Raw genomic sequence first — 17,176 nt, 5'->3', positions numbered from 1 at the left:
CCAGTGTTCCATTATTAAAGTGACTAGTGTTCCATTATTAAAGTGACTAGTGTTCCATTATTAAAGTGACTAGTGTTCCATTATTAAAGTGGCTAGTGTTCCATTATTAAAGTGGCTAGTGTTCCATTATTAAAGTGGCCAGTGTTCCATTATTAAAGTGGCCAGTGTTCCATTATTAAAGTGACTAGTGTTCCATTATTAAAGTGGCTAGTGTTCCATTATTAAAGTGGCCAGTGTTCCATTATTAAAGTGGCCAGTGATTCCAAGTCTATAGCAGCCTCTAAGGTGCAGGGTTACATAACTGGGTGGAAGCCGGCTAGTGATGGCTATTTAACAGTCTGATGGCCTTGAGATAGAAGCTGTTTTTCAGTCTCTCAGTCCCAGCTTTGATGCACCTGTACTGACCTCGCCTTCTGGATGATAGCATGGTGAACAGGCAGTGGCTCGGGTGGTTAATGTCCTTGATAATCTTTTTGACCTTCCTGTGACATTGGGTGCTGTAGGTGTCTTGGAGGGCATGCAGTGTGCTCCCGATGGTGCGTTGGGCAGACAGCACCACCCTCTGGAGAGCCCTGAGGTTGCGGGTTGTGCAGTTGCCGTACCAGGCGGCATACATCCTGACAGGATGCTCTCAATTGTGCATCTGTAAAAGTTTGAGTGTTTTAGGTGACAGGCCAAATTTCTTCAGCCTCCTGAGGTTGAAGAGAAGCTTTTGCGCCTTCTTCACTACACTGTCTGTGTGGATGGACCAATTCAGTTTGTCCGTCTACGCCAAGGAACTCAAAGCTTTCCACCTTCTCCACTGCGGTCCTGTCGATGTGGATAGGGGTGTGCTACCTCTGCTGTTTTGGTAATCAGACCTACTACTGTTGTGTCGTCTGCAAACTTGATGATTGAGTTGGAGGCGTGCGTGGCCACACAGTCATGGGTGAACAGGGAGTACAGGAGGGGGCTGAGCACGCATCCCTTGTGGTGCTCCAGTGTTGAGGATCAGCAGAGTGAAGGTGATGTTTCTTACCTTCACCACCTGGGGGCGGCCCATCAGGAAGTCCAGGACCCAGTTGCAAAGGGCGGGGTTCAGACCCAGGGCCCCGAGCTTAATGATGAGCTTGGAGGGTACTATGGTGTTGAATGCCGAGCTGTAGTCAATGAACAGCATTCAGCATTCAAGAGGTATTCCTCTTGTCCCGATTGGGGCTCCCGAGTGGGGCAGCGGGCATCTCAGTGCAAGAGGCGACACTACAGTCCCTGGTTCAAATCCAGGCTAAATCACATCCGGCCGTGATTGTGAGCCCCATCGGGCGGTGCACAATTGGCTCAGCGTCGTCCGGATTTGGCTGTGGTAGGCTGTCATTGTAAGGGGATACGATCTTTAACTAGCCTATCAAAGCACTTCATGATGACAGAAGTGAGTGCTACGGGGCGATAGTCATTTAGTTCAGTTACCTTTGCTTTCTTGGGTACAGGAACAATGATGGACATCTTGAAGTGGGGACAGCAGGCTGGGATAGGGAGAGATTGAATATGTCCGTAAACACTCCAGCCAGCTTGTGGAAGGTTTGGGAGGTTATGGTAGGTTTGGGAATCACTTCCTTTTAGGTGGTTGTAGAATTTAACAGCTCTTTTCTGGATTTTGATAATTAGAGGGTATTGTCGTGGAGGATCGTTACAAAATATAACACTTACAAGAACTTGTGAATTCAATATAGGCTTTTAATACAAACATATCAGAAGCCTAGATGGTTCGTGGAACACACCCTTTTCCAGAGCATTGGCTCTGATTTATACACATACAACATATGAGTCCATCCCACATGCAAATGAAGTTACTTCCCTCAGTCCATCTGCCACCATTATCTTTCAATCTGTGCTTCCTGCTTGTACACGCCCAATAACGCCCATATCTGCTTTCAGTCAAGTTATAATGGTGACAGGACCTCTACATGTCCCAAAAATAATACATGCCCATCTTATCCTATGGGCCCCTTATGTTTTAGCTTGGTGTGTTCTTTGGTATGTATGTCCTTATTAGGACTAGTAGACTGTGTCTCTTCTCTTCATGTCCTAAAAATATATGCCCTATGTCTATAGTCCATCCGTTGGTCATTTGGCTGACCCCCTCCTTTGTATGTCCCTCTGACCTTGGTTTGTCCAGCTGTCCTATGCTCTCATGGCCTTACTCTGGCCTCCTGTCCTATACAATAGACAATGCATTTTACCAGAATGGCAAATGCACTCTAAGTGTATCTTCCTCTTGTGGTACAGTATTATGTTTGTCCCTATATGTACAGCTTGCTCCCACAGTATCGGCCTAATTCTGCTCTACATGCATTATTTGGTGTTTTACGTTGTACACAGAGGATATTTTTGCAGAAATCTGCATGCAGAGTCTCAATTTGGTGTTTGTCCCATTTAGTGAATTCTTGGTTGGTGAGCGTACCCCAGACCTCACAACCATAAAGGCCAATGGGTTCTATAACGGATTCAAGTATTTTTAGCCAGATCCTAATTGGGATGTCAAATTTCATGTTCCCTTTGATGGCATAGACTAAAAGTTCCTTCTTGCCTTGTCACCCTCTCACCTCTCATTCTCTAACTCCCGCACATCTAAAACTAATGCAATCAACATATTTGGAATGAAACCTGCTGACATTGAATAGTGATGACCTTTGAGGGCACTTTGGTGTTGAACGCTGATCTGTAGTCAAGGAATAGCCTTCTTGCATAGGTGTTCCTTTTGTCCAGGTGGGAAAGGGCAGTGTGGAGTAGAAATTGCATCATCTGTTGGGGTGGTATGCAAATTGGAGTGGGTCTAGGGTTTCTGGGATAATGGTGTTGATGTGAGCCATGAGTGCTACGGGTCGGTAGTCATTTAGGCAGGTTACCTTAGTGTTCTTGGGCACAGGGACCATGGTGGTCTGCTTGAAACGTGTTGGTATTACAGACTCAGCTAGGAACAGGTTGAAAATGGCAGTGAAGACACTTGTTGGTCAGCGCATGCTCGGAGTACACATCCTGGTAATCCGTCTGGCCCTGCGGCCTTGTGAATGTTGACCTGTTTAAAAGGTCTTACTCACATCGGCTACGGAGAGCGTGATCACATTGTCGTCCAGACAGCTGATCATGTATGTTTCAGTGTTACTTGCCTCGAAGCGAGCATAGAAGTTATTTAGCTCGCCTGGTAGGCTCGTGTCACTGGGCAGCTCGCGGCTGTGCTTTCCTTTGTAGTCTGTAATAGTTTGCAAGCCCTGCCACATCCAACAAGCGTCAGATCCGGTGTAGTACGATTCGATCTTAGTCCTGTATTGATGCTTTGCCTGTTTGATGGTTCGTCGGAGGGCATTGCGGGATTTCTTATAAGCTTACGGGTTAGAGTCCTGCTCCTTGAAAGCGGCAACTCTACTCTTTAGCTCAGTGCGGATGTTGCCTGTAATCCATGGCTTCTGGTTGGGGTATGTACGTACAGTCACTGTGGGGACGACGTCATCAATGCACTTTTTGATGAAGCCAGTGACTGAAGTGGTGTACCATGGGAAGAATCCCAGAACATGTTCCAGTCTGTGCTGCAAAACTGTCATGTAGCTTAGCATCTGCTTCATCTGACCACTTTTTTATTGACTGAGTCACTGGTGCTCCCTGCTTTAGTTTTTGCTTGTGAGTAGGAATCAGGATGATAGAATTATGGTCAGATTTGCCAAATGGAGGGAGAGCCTTGTACGCGTTTCTGTGTGTGGAGTGTGCCTTCAAATAACCAACAGTAATCTCTCTCTCTCTCTCTCTCTCTCTCTCTCTAGGGTCTGACCCATCTCCACCAACACAAGGTCATCCACAGAGACATCAAGGGTCAGAACGTCCTGCTGACAGAGAACGCAGAGGTCAAACTGGGTGAGACACACAGACAAACAGGAAAACAGACAGACTGGTGGACGGACAGATCAAAATGTTTCACGTGTGTGTGTGTGTGTGTGTGTGTGTGTGTGTGTGTGTGTTCCAGTGGACTTTGGAGTGAGTGCCCAGTTGGACCGTACGGTGGGGAGGAGGAACACGTTTATAGGGACGCCATATTGGATGGCTCCTGAAGTCATCGCCTGCGACGAGAACCCTGAGGCCACCTACGACTTCAAGGTACCACAGTAGGCTGTGTGTATGTCTGTTTGTGGGTTTAGTGTATTTTCCCTGGTCATCTCAATCCCTCCTAACTCCTCTCTGTCTCTCTCTGTGTCTTTCAGAGTGACCTGTGGTCTCTGGGTATTACGGCTATAGAGATGGCAGAAGGAGCACCGCGTAAGTACCAGTGCCTACCACAACACAACGTAGGCTGGCACAACAGTGAATACTGTGGCATAACACACTATCAGACGTCGTATGCAATGGTTGGAGGTATCATGGTTTGTTAACCCTTTCTCTCCCTCTCTGCAGCACTGTGTGACATGCACCCAATGAGAGCTCTCTTCCTCATCCCCAGAAACCCCGCCCCCAGACTCAAGTCTAAGAAGTGGTGAGTTATCACACGCACATGCACATACACACACACACACACACACACACACACACACACACACACACACACCAGTTACACACACACACACACACTGTGTTGTCTCTGTGTGTGTTCAGGTCTAAGAAGTTTCAGTCGTTCATTGAGAGTTGCTTGGTGAAGAGTCATGGTCAGAGACCCAGCACAGAACAGCTGTTGAAGCACCCCTTCATCAGAGAGCTGCCTAACGAACGACAAGTCCGCATCCAACTGAAGGACCATATCGACAGAACCAAGAAGAAACGTGGAGAGAGGGGTGAGACTGACCGCAACAGACACACACAAACACATATGTGCACACACACACACACACACACACACACACACACACACACACACACACTGGTTGATGTGTGTGTGTGTAACTGGTTGGTGTGGTTGGTTTGTGTGTGTGTGTAACTGGTTGGTGTGTGTGTATGTGTGTGTGTGTGTGTGTGTGTGTAACTGGTTGATGTGTGTGTAACTGGTTGATGTGTGTGTGCTGCAGATGAAACAGAGTATGAGTACAGTGGCAGTGAGGAAGAGGAGGAGGAACGGGACATGGGGGAGCCAAGGTAGGGTGCTCGTGCGTACATACACTAGTGTTTGCGTGTGTATTTGCCTCCAAATGTGTAGGAGAGAGATTTCCACTCATAAACCCTCCCTCTCCTATCTCTCCTCTGATTGGTCCTTGTCCAGCTCCATCATCAATGTCCCTGGAGAGTCGACGTTAAGGCGGGACTTCCTGCGGCTGCAGCTGGCCAATAAGGAGCGTTCTGAGGCTCTGCGGAGGCAGCAGTTGGAGCAACAGCAGAACGAGGAACACAAACGTCTCCTGTTGGCAGAGCGACAGAAACGCATAGAGGAGCAGAAAGAGCAGAGGAGGAGACTGGAGGAGGTAGACTGCATGCTTTTCACTCCATCATGCCCACCTGAACACAACTTTTCTGCTTCAGATGGTTTCTGTTCACATTGCATTTTCCAGCTCGGCTCAATGACATATCTGGTGACAGCTATGACGCTCTCTCTCCCTCACACTCTTTGTCTAACAGCAACAGCGTAGGGAGCGTGAGATGAGGAAGCAACAGGAGAGAGAACAGAGGAGACGCTATGAAGAGATGGAACAACTACGGAGAGATGAGGAGAGGAGGCACGCAGAGAGAGAACAGGTACACACACAGGTAACTCTCACTTATCTCTCTCGCTCTTTTACACACACTAACTCATTGACCAGGAATCACCCCAGTCTGCCACAGCTCTGTTGCAGACCAGACATAGACTGACATTTAGGTTTTATGTCCCAGTGCAGGAATAGTTAGGGTCTGGGGCCTGGATGACTCTGCTTCATGAATGCTTCCCTTTCACTCTGATGTTTAACACTCACTCTCTAATAAAACATGTTTTTTCCTCTTACCCACTTGATTCAATATTAAGTACCTTGGGGTGGTTCTATACATCAAGTCTCTTTTCTTGGTTATGCCTTTTTCTTCGACTGAATCTGTTTATCACTGCGCTCTTTCTTTCCTCCCTTATCCCTTCCTCTCTCCACCTCCTGTCATGTCACTCCATCTCGCTTCTATTTTGGTTTTAATCCGTACTTTGGTTTCTTTCTCAAAACATATTTCCCTTAATCTGTCCTTGTACTCTCTCTCTCACTCCCTCTCACCCCCTTATCACCCCCTTTCTCCTCCTCCTCATCACCCCCTTTCTCCTCCTCCTTATCACCCCCTTTATTCTCCTCACCCCCTTTCTCCTCCTTCTCCTCACCCCCTTTCTTCTCCTCCTCACCCCCTTTCTTCTCCTCCTCAACCCTGTCTCCTCCTCAACCCCTTTCTTCTCCTCCTCCTCCTCCTCCTCAACCCCTTTCTCCTTCTCCTCCTCACCCCCTTTCTCCTCCTCCTCCTCACCCCCTTTCTCCTCCTCCTCCTTACCCCCTTTCTCCTCCTCCTCCTCACCCCCTTTCTTCTCCTCATCACCCCCTTTCTCATCACCTCCTTCTCATCACCCCCTTTCACCTCCTCAACTCCTTTCACCCCCTTTCTCCTCCTCGTCACCTCCTTTCTGTCTCCGTTGACTGCTCTGATCACTCACCTGGCTGCTCTGGGCTCTGATTGGCTGATCTCCTGGCTGTCTGGCCTGTGATTGGGTAGGAGTATATCCGTAGGCAGTTGGAGGAGGAGCAAAGACAGCTGGAGATTCTACAGCAACAACTACTCCAGGAGCAGGCTCTATTGATGGTAACCTCTCACCCTTGACCTCTCACCCCCGAGTCCTCAGCCTATCACCTATCCACAACAACCCCTTATCTCTCTTGTTGCACAAGCATATACACTATATATACAAAAGTATGTGGACACGCCTTCAAATGAGTGGATTCGTCTATTTCAGACACATCCATTGCTGACAGGTGTAAATACAGTTGAAGTCGGAAGTTTACATACACCTTAGCCAAATACATTTAAACTCAGTTTTTCACTATTCCTGATATTTAATCCTAGTCAAAATTCCCTGTCTTTGGTCAGTTAAGATCACCACTTTATTTTAAGAATGTAAAATGTCGGATTAATAGTAGAGAGAATGATTTATTTAAGCTTTTATTTATTTCATCACATTCCCAGTGGGTCAGAAGTTTACATACTCAATTAGTATTTGGTAGCATTGACTTTAAATTGTTTAACTTGGGTCAAGCGTTTCGGGTAGCCTTCCACGAGATTCTGGGTGAATGTTGGCCCATTCCTCCTGACAGAGCTGGTGTAACTGAGTCAGGTTTGTAGGCCTCCTTGCTCGCTCACGCTTTTCAGTTCTGCCCACACATTTTCTATAGGATTGAGGTCAGGGCTTTGTGATGGCCACTCCAATACCTTGACTTTGTTGTCCTTAAGCCATTTTGCCACAACTTTGGAAGTGTGCTTTGGGTCATTGTCCATTTGGAAGACCCATTTGCGACCAAGCTTTAACTTCCTGACTGATGTCTTGAGATGTTGCTTCAATATATCCACATAATTTTCCTCCCTCATGATACCACCTATTTTGTGAAGTGCACCAGTCCCTCCTGCAGCAAAGCACCCCCACAACATGATGCTGCCACCCCTGTGCTTCACAGTTGGGTGGCAGTGTTCTTCAGCTTGCAACCATCCTCCTTTTTCCTCCAAACATAACGATGGTCATTATGGCCAACCAGTTCTATTTTTGTTTCATCAAACCAGAGGACATTTCTCCAAAAAGTACGATCTTTGTCCCCATGTGCAGTTGCAAACCGTAGTCAGGCTTTTTTTTATGGCGGTTTTGGAGCAGTGGCTTCTTCCTTGCTGAGCGGCCTTTCAGGTATGTCGATATAGGACTGGTTTTACTGTGGATATAGATACTTTTGTACCTGTTTCCTCCAGCATCTTCACAAGGTCCTTTGCTGTTGTTCTGGGACTCATTTGCACTTTTCGCACCAAAGTATGTTCATCTCTAGGAGACAGAACGCGTCTCCTTCTTGAGCGGAATGACGGCTGCGTGGTCCCATGGTGTTTATACTTGCGTACTATTGTTTGTACAGATGAACGTGGTACCTTCAGGTGTTTGGAAATTGCTCCCAAGGACGAACCAGACTTGTGGAGGTCTCCAGTTCTTTTCTGAAGGCTTGGCTGATTTCTTTTGATTTTCCCATGATATCAAGCAAAGAGGCACAGAGTTTGAAGGTAGGCCTTGAAATACATCCACAGGTATACCTCCAATTGACTCATATTATGTCAATTAGCCTATCTTCTAAAGCCATGACATAATTTTCTGGAATTTTCCAAGCTGTTTAAAGGCACAGTCAACTTAGTGTATGGAAACTCCTGGCCCACTGGAATTGTGATACAGTGAATTGTAAGTGAAATAATCTGTCTGTAAACAATTCTTGGAAAAATGACTTGTGTCATGCACAAAGTAGGTTTCCTAACCGACTTGCCAAAACTATAGTTTGTTAACAAGAAATTTGTGGAGTGGTTGAAAAATGAGTTTTAATGACTCTAAGTGTATGTAAACTTCCGACTTCAACTGTAATTGAGCACACCACCATGCAATCTCCATAAACAAACATTGGCAGTAGAATGGCCTTACTGAAGACTTCATCGTAGCACCGTCATAGGATGCCACCTTTCCAACAGGTCAGTTTGTTACATTTCTGACCTGCTAGAGTTGCCCCGGTCAACTGTAAGTGCTGTTATTGTGAAGATCACCATACATAGTACCAACTGCAAAGTTTGGTGGAGGAGGAATAATGGTCTGGGGCTAGGCCCCTTAGTTCCAGTGATTTTAACGCTACAGCATACAAAGACATTCTGGATGATTCTGTGCTTCCAACTTTGTGGTAACAGTTTGGGGAAGGCCCTTTCCTGTTTCAGCATGACAATGCCCCTGTGCACAAAGCGAGGTCCATACAGTAATGGTTTGTAGAAGAACTTGACTGGCCTACGCAGAGCCCTGACTTCAACCCCATCGAACACCTTTGGGATGAATTGGAACGCTGACTGCAAGTTAGACCTAATCACCCAACATCAGTGCCCGACCTCACTGATGCTCTTGTAGCTGAATGGAAGCAATGTTCCAACATCTAGTGGAAAGCCTTCCCAGGAGAGTAGAGGCTGTTATAGCAGCAATGTTCCAACATCTAGTGGAAAGCCTTCCCAGGAGAGTGGAGGCTGTTATAGCAGCAATGTTCCACCATCTAGTGGAAAGCCTTCCCAGGAGAGTGGAGGCTGTTATAGCAGCAATGTTCCAACATCTAGTGGAAAGCCTTCCCAGGAGAGTGGAGGCTGTTATAGCAGCAATGTTCCAACATCTAGTGGAAAGCCTTCCCAGGAGAGTGGAGGCTGTTATAGCAGCAAAGTGGGGACCAACTCCATATTAATGCCCATGATTTTGGAATGAGATGTTCGACACGCAGGTGTCCATACTTTTGACCATGGAGTGTACTTTGTGTTTGTGCATTTGTTTCCTGTGTAAACCATCTGCGTGCATCTACAGGAGTACAAGCGTAAGCAGATGGAGGAGCAGCATCAGGCTGAGCGTCTCCAGAGACAGCTGCAGCAGGAGAGAGCCTACCTGGTGTCCTTACAGCAGCAGCAGCAGCAGGAGCCACGGCCACAAGACAAGAAACAGCTGTATCACTACAAAGACACAGCCCCTAATAACGACAAACCTGCCTGGGCCAAGGAGGTACTGTTCGCACGCACACACACACCACACACACAACGCTTATAGATGTGTTCAGTATATTTGGTTATACACCAACAGTATATTATGTTTCCTACAATGATCTCTCTCCTCTCAGGCGTGAAGTTTTCTGAAGAGTGGGAGCCCTGTATCATTGCTATGTCTGGACTATAAGATATATAAAAATGTCTCTCTCTTTTTCCAAAACACAGTGTCTCCATCATGGACAGATCTTCTGTTGCTGTGTTTGTTTTTTTCAGGTTCTTCAACAGTAATATATGTGTGTGTGTGTCCCCACATAGCTATATGTGTTTGATGTGTTCAGTGACATTGTGATGTTCTGTCTCTAGGTACTGCGTCAAACCCAGAGTAGCTCACCTCATATTCCTCCCATTAAGCACCAGTCCTTTAACCAGCCTCGAGTAGCCAGCCTCGAGTAGCCAGCCTCGAGTTGCCAGCCTCGAGTTGCCAGCCTCGAGTTGCCAGCCTCGAGTTGCCAGCCTCGAGTTGCCAGCCTCGAGTAGCCAGCCTCCAGTAGCCAGCCTCGAGTTGCCAGCCTCGAGTAGCCAGCCTCGAGTAGCCAGCCTCGAGTTGCCAGCCTCGAGTAGCCAGCCTCGAGATGCCAGCCTAGCACTCCTCCTGCTCCCTGGTTTACACCCCCTGCTCCCGTCCCCCCTCCTACCCTGCCCAATCAAGTCCCTCCAGGGAGAGGCTTCTCCAATCTGAAGGCAATAGTGTGACCTTTCCGTGTATACGTGTGTCCTTCGCCCCTGATCCCGCCCTTGACTCCTTTCATCCAATCATGCGTCGCCCTGAGGCCAGAAGGAAGAGCCCTGAGGGAGAAGTTCAGGAGTTGAGGGGGAGGTGTCCAGGTCGATGGGTCAGTGAGGGAGACACCAACTTCCAGTGTTTCTGAGACACTTCCTCCCTCTCTCTCTTCAGAGGTGGACTAACCCTAACCTTTAACCCTTGGCTGGTGTGTCTGTGGAGCTCTCTTTCTCTCTCCCATCCCTCCTTTCTTCTGAACGGGACTCTCCTTTCCTTATTAACAATTTTCTCTTCCCTTACACCAGGGAACGGACTCCTGAAAGAACCCTTGCTGGAATGTTCTAAAGTAGTTGCTAGAGAGTTCTAGAATGGTGGCTGGGTGTTTCTAGAATGGTGGCTGGATAGATCTAGAATGGTGGCTGGATGGTTCTAGAATGGTGGCTGGATGGTTCTAGAATGGTGGCTGGATGGTTCTAGAATGGTGGCTGGATGGTTCTAGAATGGTGGCTGGATGGTTCTAGAATGGTGGCTGGATGGTTCTAGAATGGTGGTTGGATGGTTCTAGAATGGTGGCTGGATGGTTCTATGTTACTGGTGTTTTTTTAGAATGGTGTCTGGAAAGTTCGAGAACAGCTTTCTTTTCTCTCTACATTCTAGATGGTGCCTTGGTTTTTTTAGAATGGTTATACATCTCTCTCTTCCTTTAGAAGTCAGACTCTGTCAGTCAAACTGTTTTAGTCTGCTTTATACATAGGCTCCATGTTCTTAGGGACACACTCCAGCTCCTGATTTAGCCTATATCCAAGCCACACACACATATCCTGCTTGCCCCACAGTGGCCACTGTGAGCTGATGTAGGACAGCTATATCTGTCTAAACCCACATGGGGGGGGGGGGGTCCAGAGGACCCCCCCCCACACACACACACACACACACACACACACACACACACACATGCAAAAAAAGGCACACTGTAGCCAGGTCTGTCTCTGTGGTCTCTGCTGTACATGGCTTCTCCTCCATGGTAATAAGGGAAACTGGCGGTTTGACACACGTCACACATACATGCATTGATAATCTGTCACTGACTGCCAGTATAAATGAGTGTGCTCTAACTGTGTCTGTGTGTCAGGTGGAGGAGCGTTCCAAGCTGAACAGACAGAGTTCTCCAGGTCTGCATCATAAAGTGTCCAACCGTATTTCCGACCCATCCCTGCCTCCCCGATCCGAGTCCTTCAGCAGCGGGGGCATTCAGCAGGCCCGAACACCACCCATGCACCGCTCTACAGAACCACAGGTGTGTGTGAGAGACTGGAAAAGTGGATGTGCATGCTTACCCTTTTTGATGCTTGTTTTTTCACTCTGAGTAACTTCTCCCTTCCACCCTCCTCCTCATCCTGTTCCCCCACCTTCCCTTCCTCCTTTCCCCTCCTCCTCTCCTTTCCTCACCTTCCTCTCTTCCACCTCTACACCTGCTCCTCTACCTGCCTGGTCCTGATGTAAACCTCATCCTCTGGTCCTGATCTGATCTGGTCCTGATGTAAACCTCATCCTCTGGTCCTGATCTGATCTGGTCCTGATGTAAACCTCATCCTCTGGTCCTGATCTGATCTGGTCCTGATCTGTTCTGGTATTGTCAGATGGCCCACCTGGTACAGGTGAAGTCCCATGGTCTGTCTGGGTCCCAGTCTCTCCATGACCCTGCAGGGGTCACAGGCTTGTCGCCCTCCCCGTCCCCCTCCCCCGGCCGCCCCCCCATGCCCCGCCAGAACTCTGACCCAACCTCAGACACCCCTTCTCCTATTCCTCTCTCCCGCCTCGCTCCCCCACTCGACAAACTGGACCGCAACTCCTGGCTACGAACGGACCTAGACCTACCTCCTAAGGTCTGCATGACAATGTTTGTGTTTCTGTCTGGAATGCAATGTGTCTGAACTTTTGGTGCCCTTTACGATTCTTAATCTCAAATCTCTACGTACATATTTTGGCAAATTTAGTTTGAGATTAAGAATACAGTATATGATCCCACATTTACACCTGTTCTAACAGGTTTTTAATGCGTGTGTGTGTGTGTGTGTGTAGGTGCCCCAGAGGACTACGTCCATCTCTCCAGCCCTGGTCAGGAAGCACTCTCCTGGGAGTGGACCTGGGGGCCTTGCTCCTAGAGCTGGATCACACCTGATACGGGCCAGGTACACGCACACACACACACACACACACACACACTCCAGACCTCCGTTGTGAATCAGGCACTTGATGTTGTTTGTGTGTGTTGCCAAAGTAACCCAGACCTGCGGAGGACTGATGTCTCCATGGAAACACCCCTGAAGAGGACAAGCAGCAGCAGCTCATCCAGCTCCTCCCAGGGTGGAAGCAACGAGAGAGGTACACATACCACCACACGAAGGGGGTTTCTCAAAATGCATACCATGCTTCTACACCTGCATTGCTTGCTGTTTGGGGTTTTAGGCTGGGTTTCTGTACAGCACTTTGAGATATCAGCTGATGTACGAACGGCTATATAAATACATTTGATTTGATTTGATACCACTGTGCTCCACACGCTCATGCTCCGAGTGCATTCTCCAAGGACGTTCCCCTGGGTACTCTGGAGAACGCATTAAACATTCCATTTGAGAAGCACTCACACTCCCCCCACTGTATTACCTCACGCTGCACCTCCCTCCACTGTATTACCTCACGCTGCACCTCCCCCTACTGTATTACCTCACGCTGCACCTCCCCCTACTGTATTACCTCACGCTGCACCTTCCCCCCACTGTATTACCTCACATTACACCTCCCCCTACTGTATTTCCTCACGCAGCACCTCCCCCCACTGTATTACCTCACGCTGCACCTCCCCCACTGTATTACCTCACGCTGCACCTCCCCCTACTGTATTACCTCACGCTGCACCTCCCCCCACTGTATTACCTCACGCTGCACCTCCCCCCACTGTATTACCTCATGCTGCACCTCCCCCCACTGTATTACCTCACGCTGCACCTCCCCCCACTGTATTACCTCATGCTGCACCTCCCCCCACTGTATTACCTCACGCTGCACCTCCCCCTACTGTATTACCTCACGCTGCACCTCCCCCCACTGTATTACCTCACGCTGCACCTCCCCCCCACTGTATTACCTCACGCTGCACCTCCCCCCACTGTATTACCTCACGCTGCACCTCCCCCCACTGTATTACCTCACGCTGCACACTCCCCCAACTGTATTACCTCACGCTGCACACTCCTCCTACTGTTTTACCTCACGCTGCACCTCCCCCCACTGTATTACCTCATGCTGCACCTCCCCCTACTGTATTACCTCACGCTGCACACTCCCCCCACTGTATTACCTCACGCTGCACACTCCCCTCACTGTATTACCTCACGCTGCACCTCCCCCTACTGTATTTCCTCCCCCCACTGTATTACCTCACGCTGAACCTCCCCCCACTGTATTACCTCACGCTGCACCTCCCCCCACTGTATTACCTCACGCTGCACCTCCCCCCGCTGTATTACCTCACGCTGCACCTCCCCCCACTGTATTAACTCACGCTGCACCTCCCCCTACTGTATTACCTCACGCTGCACACTCTCCCCACTGTATTACCTCACGCTGCACCTCCCCCCACTGTATTACCTCACGCTGCACCTCCCCCCCACTGTATTCCCTCACGCTGCACCTCCCCCCCACTGTATTCCCTCACGCTGCACCTCCCCCCACTGTATTACCTCACGCTGCACCTCCCCCCACTGTGTTACCTCACGCTGCACCTCCCCCCACTGTATTACCTCACATTACACCTCCCCCTACTGTATTTCCTCACGCAGCACCTCCCCCCACTGTATTACCTCACGCTGCACACTCTCCCCACTGTATTACCTCACGCTGCACCTCCCCCCACTGTATTACCTCACGCTGCACCTCCCCCCCACTGTATTCCCTCACGCTGCACCTCCCCCCCACTGTATTCCCTCACGCTGCACCTCCCCCCACTGTATTACCTCACGCTGCACCTCCCCCCACTGTGTTACCTCACGCTGCACCTCCCCCCACTGTATTACCTCACATTACACCTCCCCCTACTGTATTTCCTCACGCAGCACCTCCCCCCACTGTATTACCTCACGCTGCACCTCCCCCCACTGTATTACCTCACGCTGCACCTCCCTCTACTGTATTACCTCACGCTGCACCTCCCCCCACTGTATTACCTCACGCTGCACCTCCCCCTACTGTATTACCTCACGCTGCACCTCCCCCTACTGTATTACCTCACGCTGCACCTCCCCCCACTGTATTACCTCACGCTGCACCTCCCCCCACTGTATTACCTCACGCTGCACCTCCCCCCACTGTATTACCTCACGCTGCACCTCCCCCCAACTGTATTACCTCACGCTGCACCTCCCCCCACTGTATTACCTCACGCTGCACCTCCCCCCCACTGTATTACCTCACGCTGCACCTCCCCCCACTGTATTACCTCACGCTGCACCTCCCCCCACTGTATTACCTCACGCTGCACACTCCCCCCACTGTATTACCTCACGCTGCACCTCCCCCCACTGTATTACCTCACGCTGCACCTCCCCCCCACTGTATTCCCTCACGCTGCACCTCCCCCCCACTGTATTCCCTCACGCTGCACCTCCCCCCACTGTATTACCTCACGCTGCACCTCCCCCCACTGTATTACCTCACGCTGCACCTCCCCCCACTGTATTACCTCACGCTGCACCTCCCCCTACTGTATTTCCTCACGCAGCACCTCCCCCCACTGTATTACCTCACGCTGCACCTCCCCCCACTGTATTACCTCACGCTGCACCTCCCTCTACTGTATTACCTCACGCTGCACCTCCCCCCACTGTATTACCTCACGCTGCACCTCCCCCTACTGTATTACCTCATGCTGCACCTCCCCCCACTGTATTACCTCACGCTGCACCTCCCCCTACTGTATTACCTCACGCTGCACCTCCCCCCCACTGTATTACCTCACGCTGCACCTCCCCCCCACTGTATTACCTCACGCTGCACCTCCCCCCACTGTATTACCTCACGCTGCACCTCCCCCCAACTGTATTACCTCACGCTGCACCTCCCCCCCACTGTATTACCTCACGCTGCACCTCCCCCCCACTGTATTACCTCACGCTGCACCTCCCCCCCACTGTATTACCTCACGCTGCACCTCCCCCCACTGTATTACCTCACGCTGCACCTCCCCCCCACTGTATTACCTCACGCTGCACCTCCCCCCACTGTATTACCTCACGCTGCACACTCCCCCCACTGTATTACCTCACGCTGCACACTCCCCCCACTGTATTACCTCACGCTGCACCTCCCCCTACTGTATTTCCTCCCCCCCACTGTATTACCTCATGCTGAACCTCCCCCCACTGTATTACCTCACGCTGCACCTCCCCCCACTGTATTACCTCACGCTGCACCTCCCCCTACTGTATTACCTCACGCTGCACCTCCCCCCACTGTATTACCTCATGCTGCACCTCCCCCCACTGTATTACCTCACGCTGCACCTCCCCCCACTGTATTACCTCACGCTGCACCTCCCCCCCACTGTATTACCTCACGCTGCACCTCCCCCCACTGTATTACCTCACGCTGCACCTCCCCCTACTGTATTACCTCACGCTGCACACTCCCCCCACTGTATTACCTCACGCTGCACACTCCCCCCACTGTATTACCTCACGCTGCACACTCCCCCCACTGTATTACCTCACGCTGCACCTCCCCCTACTGTATTTCCTCCCCCCCACTGTATTGCCTCACGCTGCACCTCCCCCCACTGTATTACCTCACGCTGCACCTCCCCCCACTGTATTACCTGACGCTGCACCTCCCCCCACTGTATTACCTCACGCTGCACCTCCCCCCACTGTATTACCTCACGCTGCACCTCCCCCTACTGTATTACCTCACGCTGCACCTCCCCCCACTGTATTACCTCACGCTGCACCTCCCCCCACTGTATTAACTCACGCTGCACCTCCCCCCACTGTTTTTCCTCACGCTGCACCTCCCCCCATTGTATTACCTCACGCTGCACCTCCCCCCACTGTATTTCCTCACGCTGCACACTCCCCCCACTGTATCACCTCACGCTGTACATCCCCCTACTGTATTACCTCACGCTGCACACTCCCCCCACTGTATTACCTCACGCTGCACCTCCCCCCCACTGTATTACCTCACGCTGCACCTCCCCCCCACTGTATTACCTCACGCTGCACCTCCCCCCCACTGTATTACCTCACGCTGCACCTCCCCCCCACTGTATTACCTCACGCTGCACCTCCCCCCCACTGTATTACCTCACGCTGCACCTCCCCCCCACTGTATTACCTCACGCTGCACCTCCCCCCACTGTATTACCTCACGCTGCACACTCCCCCCACTGTATTACCTCACGCTGCACCTCCCCCCACTGTATTACCTCACGCTGCACCTCCCCCTACTGTTTTACCTCACGCTGCACACTCCCCCCACTGTATTACCTCACGCTGCACCTCCCCCTACTGTATTACCTCACGCTGCACCTCCCCCCACTGTTTTACCTCACGCTGCACACTCCCCCCACTGTATTACCTCACGCTGCACCTCCCCCCCACTGTATTACCTCACGCTGCACCTCCCCCCCACTGTATTACCTCACGCTGC

At 50.5% G+C, this 17,176-nt stretch overlaps 1 protein-coding gene across 44 annotated transcripts in view; it reads left to right on the top strand.

The window, feature by feature from the left end:
- tnikb (TRAF2 and NCK interacting kinase b) overlaps positions 1–17,176 on the top strand; it is an 85,389-nt gene that overhangs the window by 43,791 nt on the left and 24,422 nt on the right. For 10 of the 44 annotated variants that reach the window (XM_090199281.1, XM_090199274.1, XM_036943747.2 and 7 more), the window contains exons 6-19: positions 3,795–3,885; positions 3,995–4,125; positions 4,230–4,284; positions 4,420–4,498; positions 4,618–4,793; positions 5,025–5,091; positions 5,216–5,414; positions 5,569–5,697; positions 6,667–6,753; positions 9,515–9,706; positions 11,604–11,768; positions 12,112–12,357; positions 12,554–12,663; positions 12,753–12,856. In XM_090199281.1, coding sequence (XP_090055407.1) covers positions 3,795–3,885; positions 3,995–4,125; positions 4,230–4,284; positions 4,420–4,498; positions 4,618–4,793; positions 5,025–5,091; positions 5,216–5,414; positions 5,569–5,697; positions 6,667–6,753; positions 9,515–9,706; positions 11,604–11,768; positions 12,112–12,357; positions 12,554–12,663; positions 12,753–12,856 — 1,831 coding nt within the window. Of the gene's footprint in view, positions 1–3,794; positions 3,886–3,994; positions 4,126–4,229; positions 4,285–4,419; positions 4,499–4,617; positions 4,794–5,024; positions 5,092–5,215; positions 5,415–5,568; positions 5,698–6,666; positions 6,754–9,514; positions 9,707–10,053; positions 10,126–10,334; positions 10,584–11,603; positions 11,769–12,111; positions 12,358–12,553; positions 12,664–12,752; positions 12,857–17,176 lie in introns of all 44 variants that reach the window. The other 34 variants (XM_090199283.1, XM_090199275.1, XM_090199282.1 and 31 more) reach the window with 8 other exon arrangements.

Source organism: Oncorhynchus mykiss, chromosome 15 (genome assembly GCF_057628025.1).
Source record: "Oncorhynchus mykiss isolate SJ-2025 chromosome 15, ASM5762802v1, whole genome shotgun sequence".
NCBI classification, from domain to species: domain Eukaryota; kingdom Metazoa; phylum Chordata; class Actinopteri; order Salmoniformes; family Salmonidae; genus Oncorhynchus; species Oncorhynchus mykiss.
Note: the sequence above shows the minus strand (reverse complement) of the source record. Positions and strands in the feature narration are given on the sequence as shown.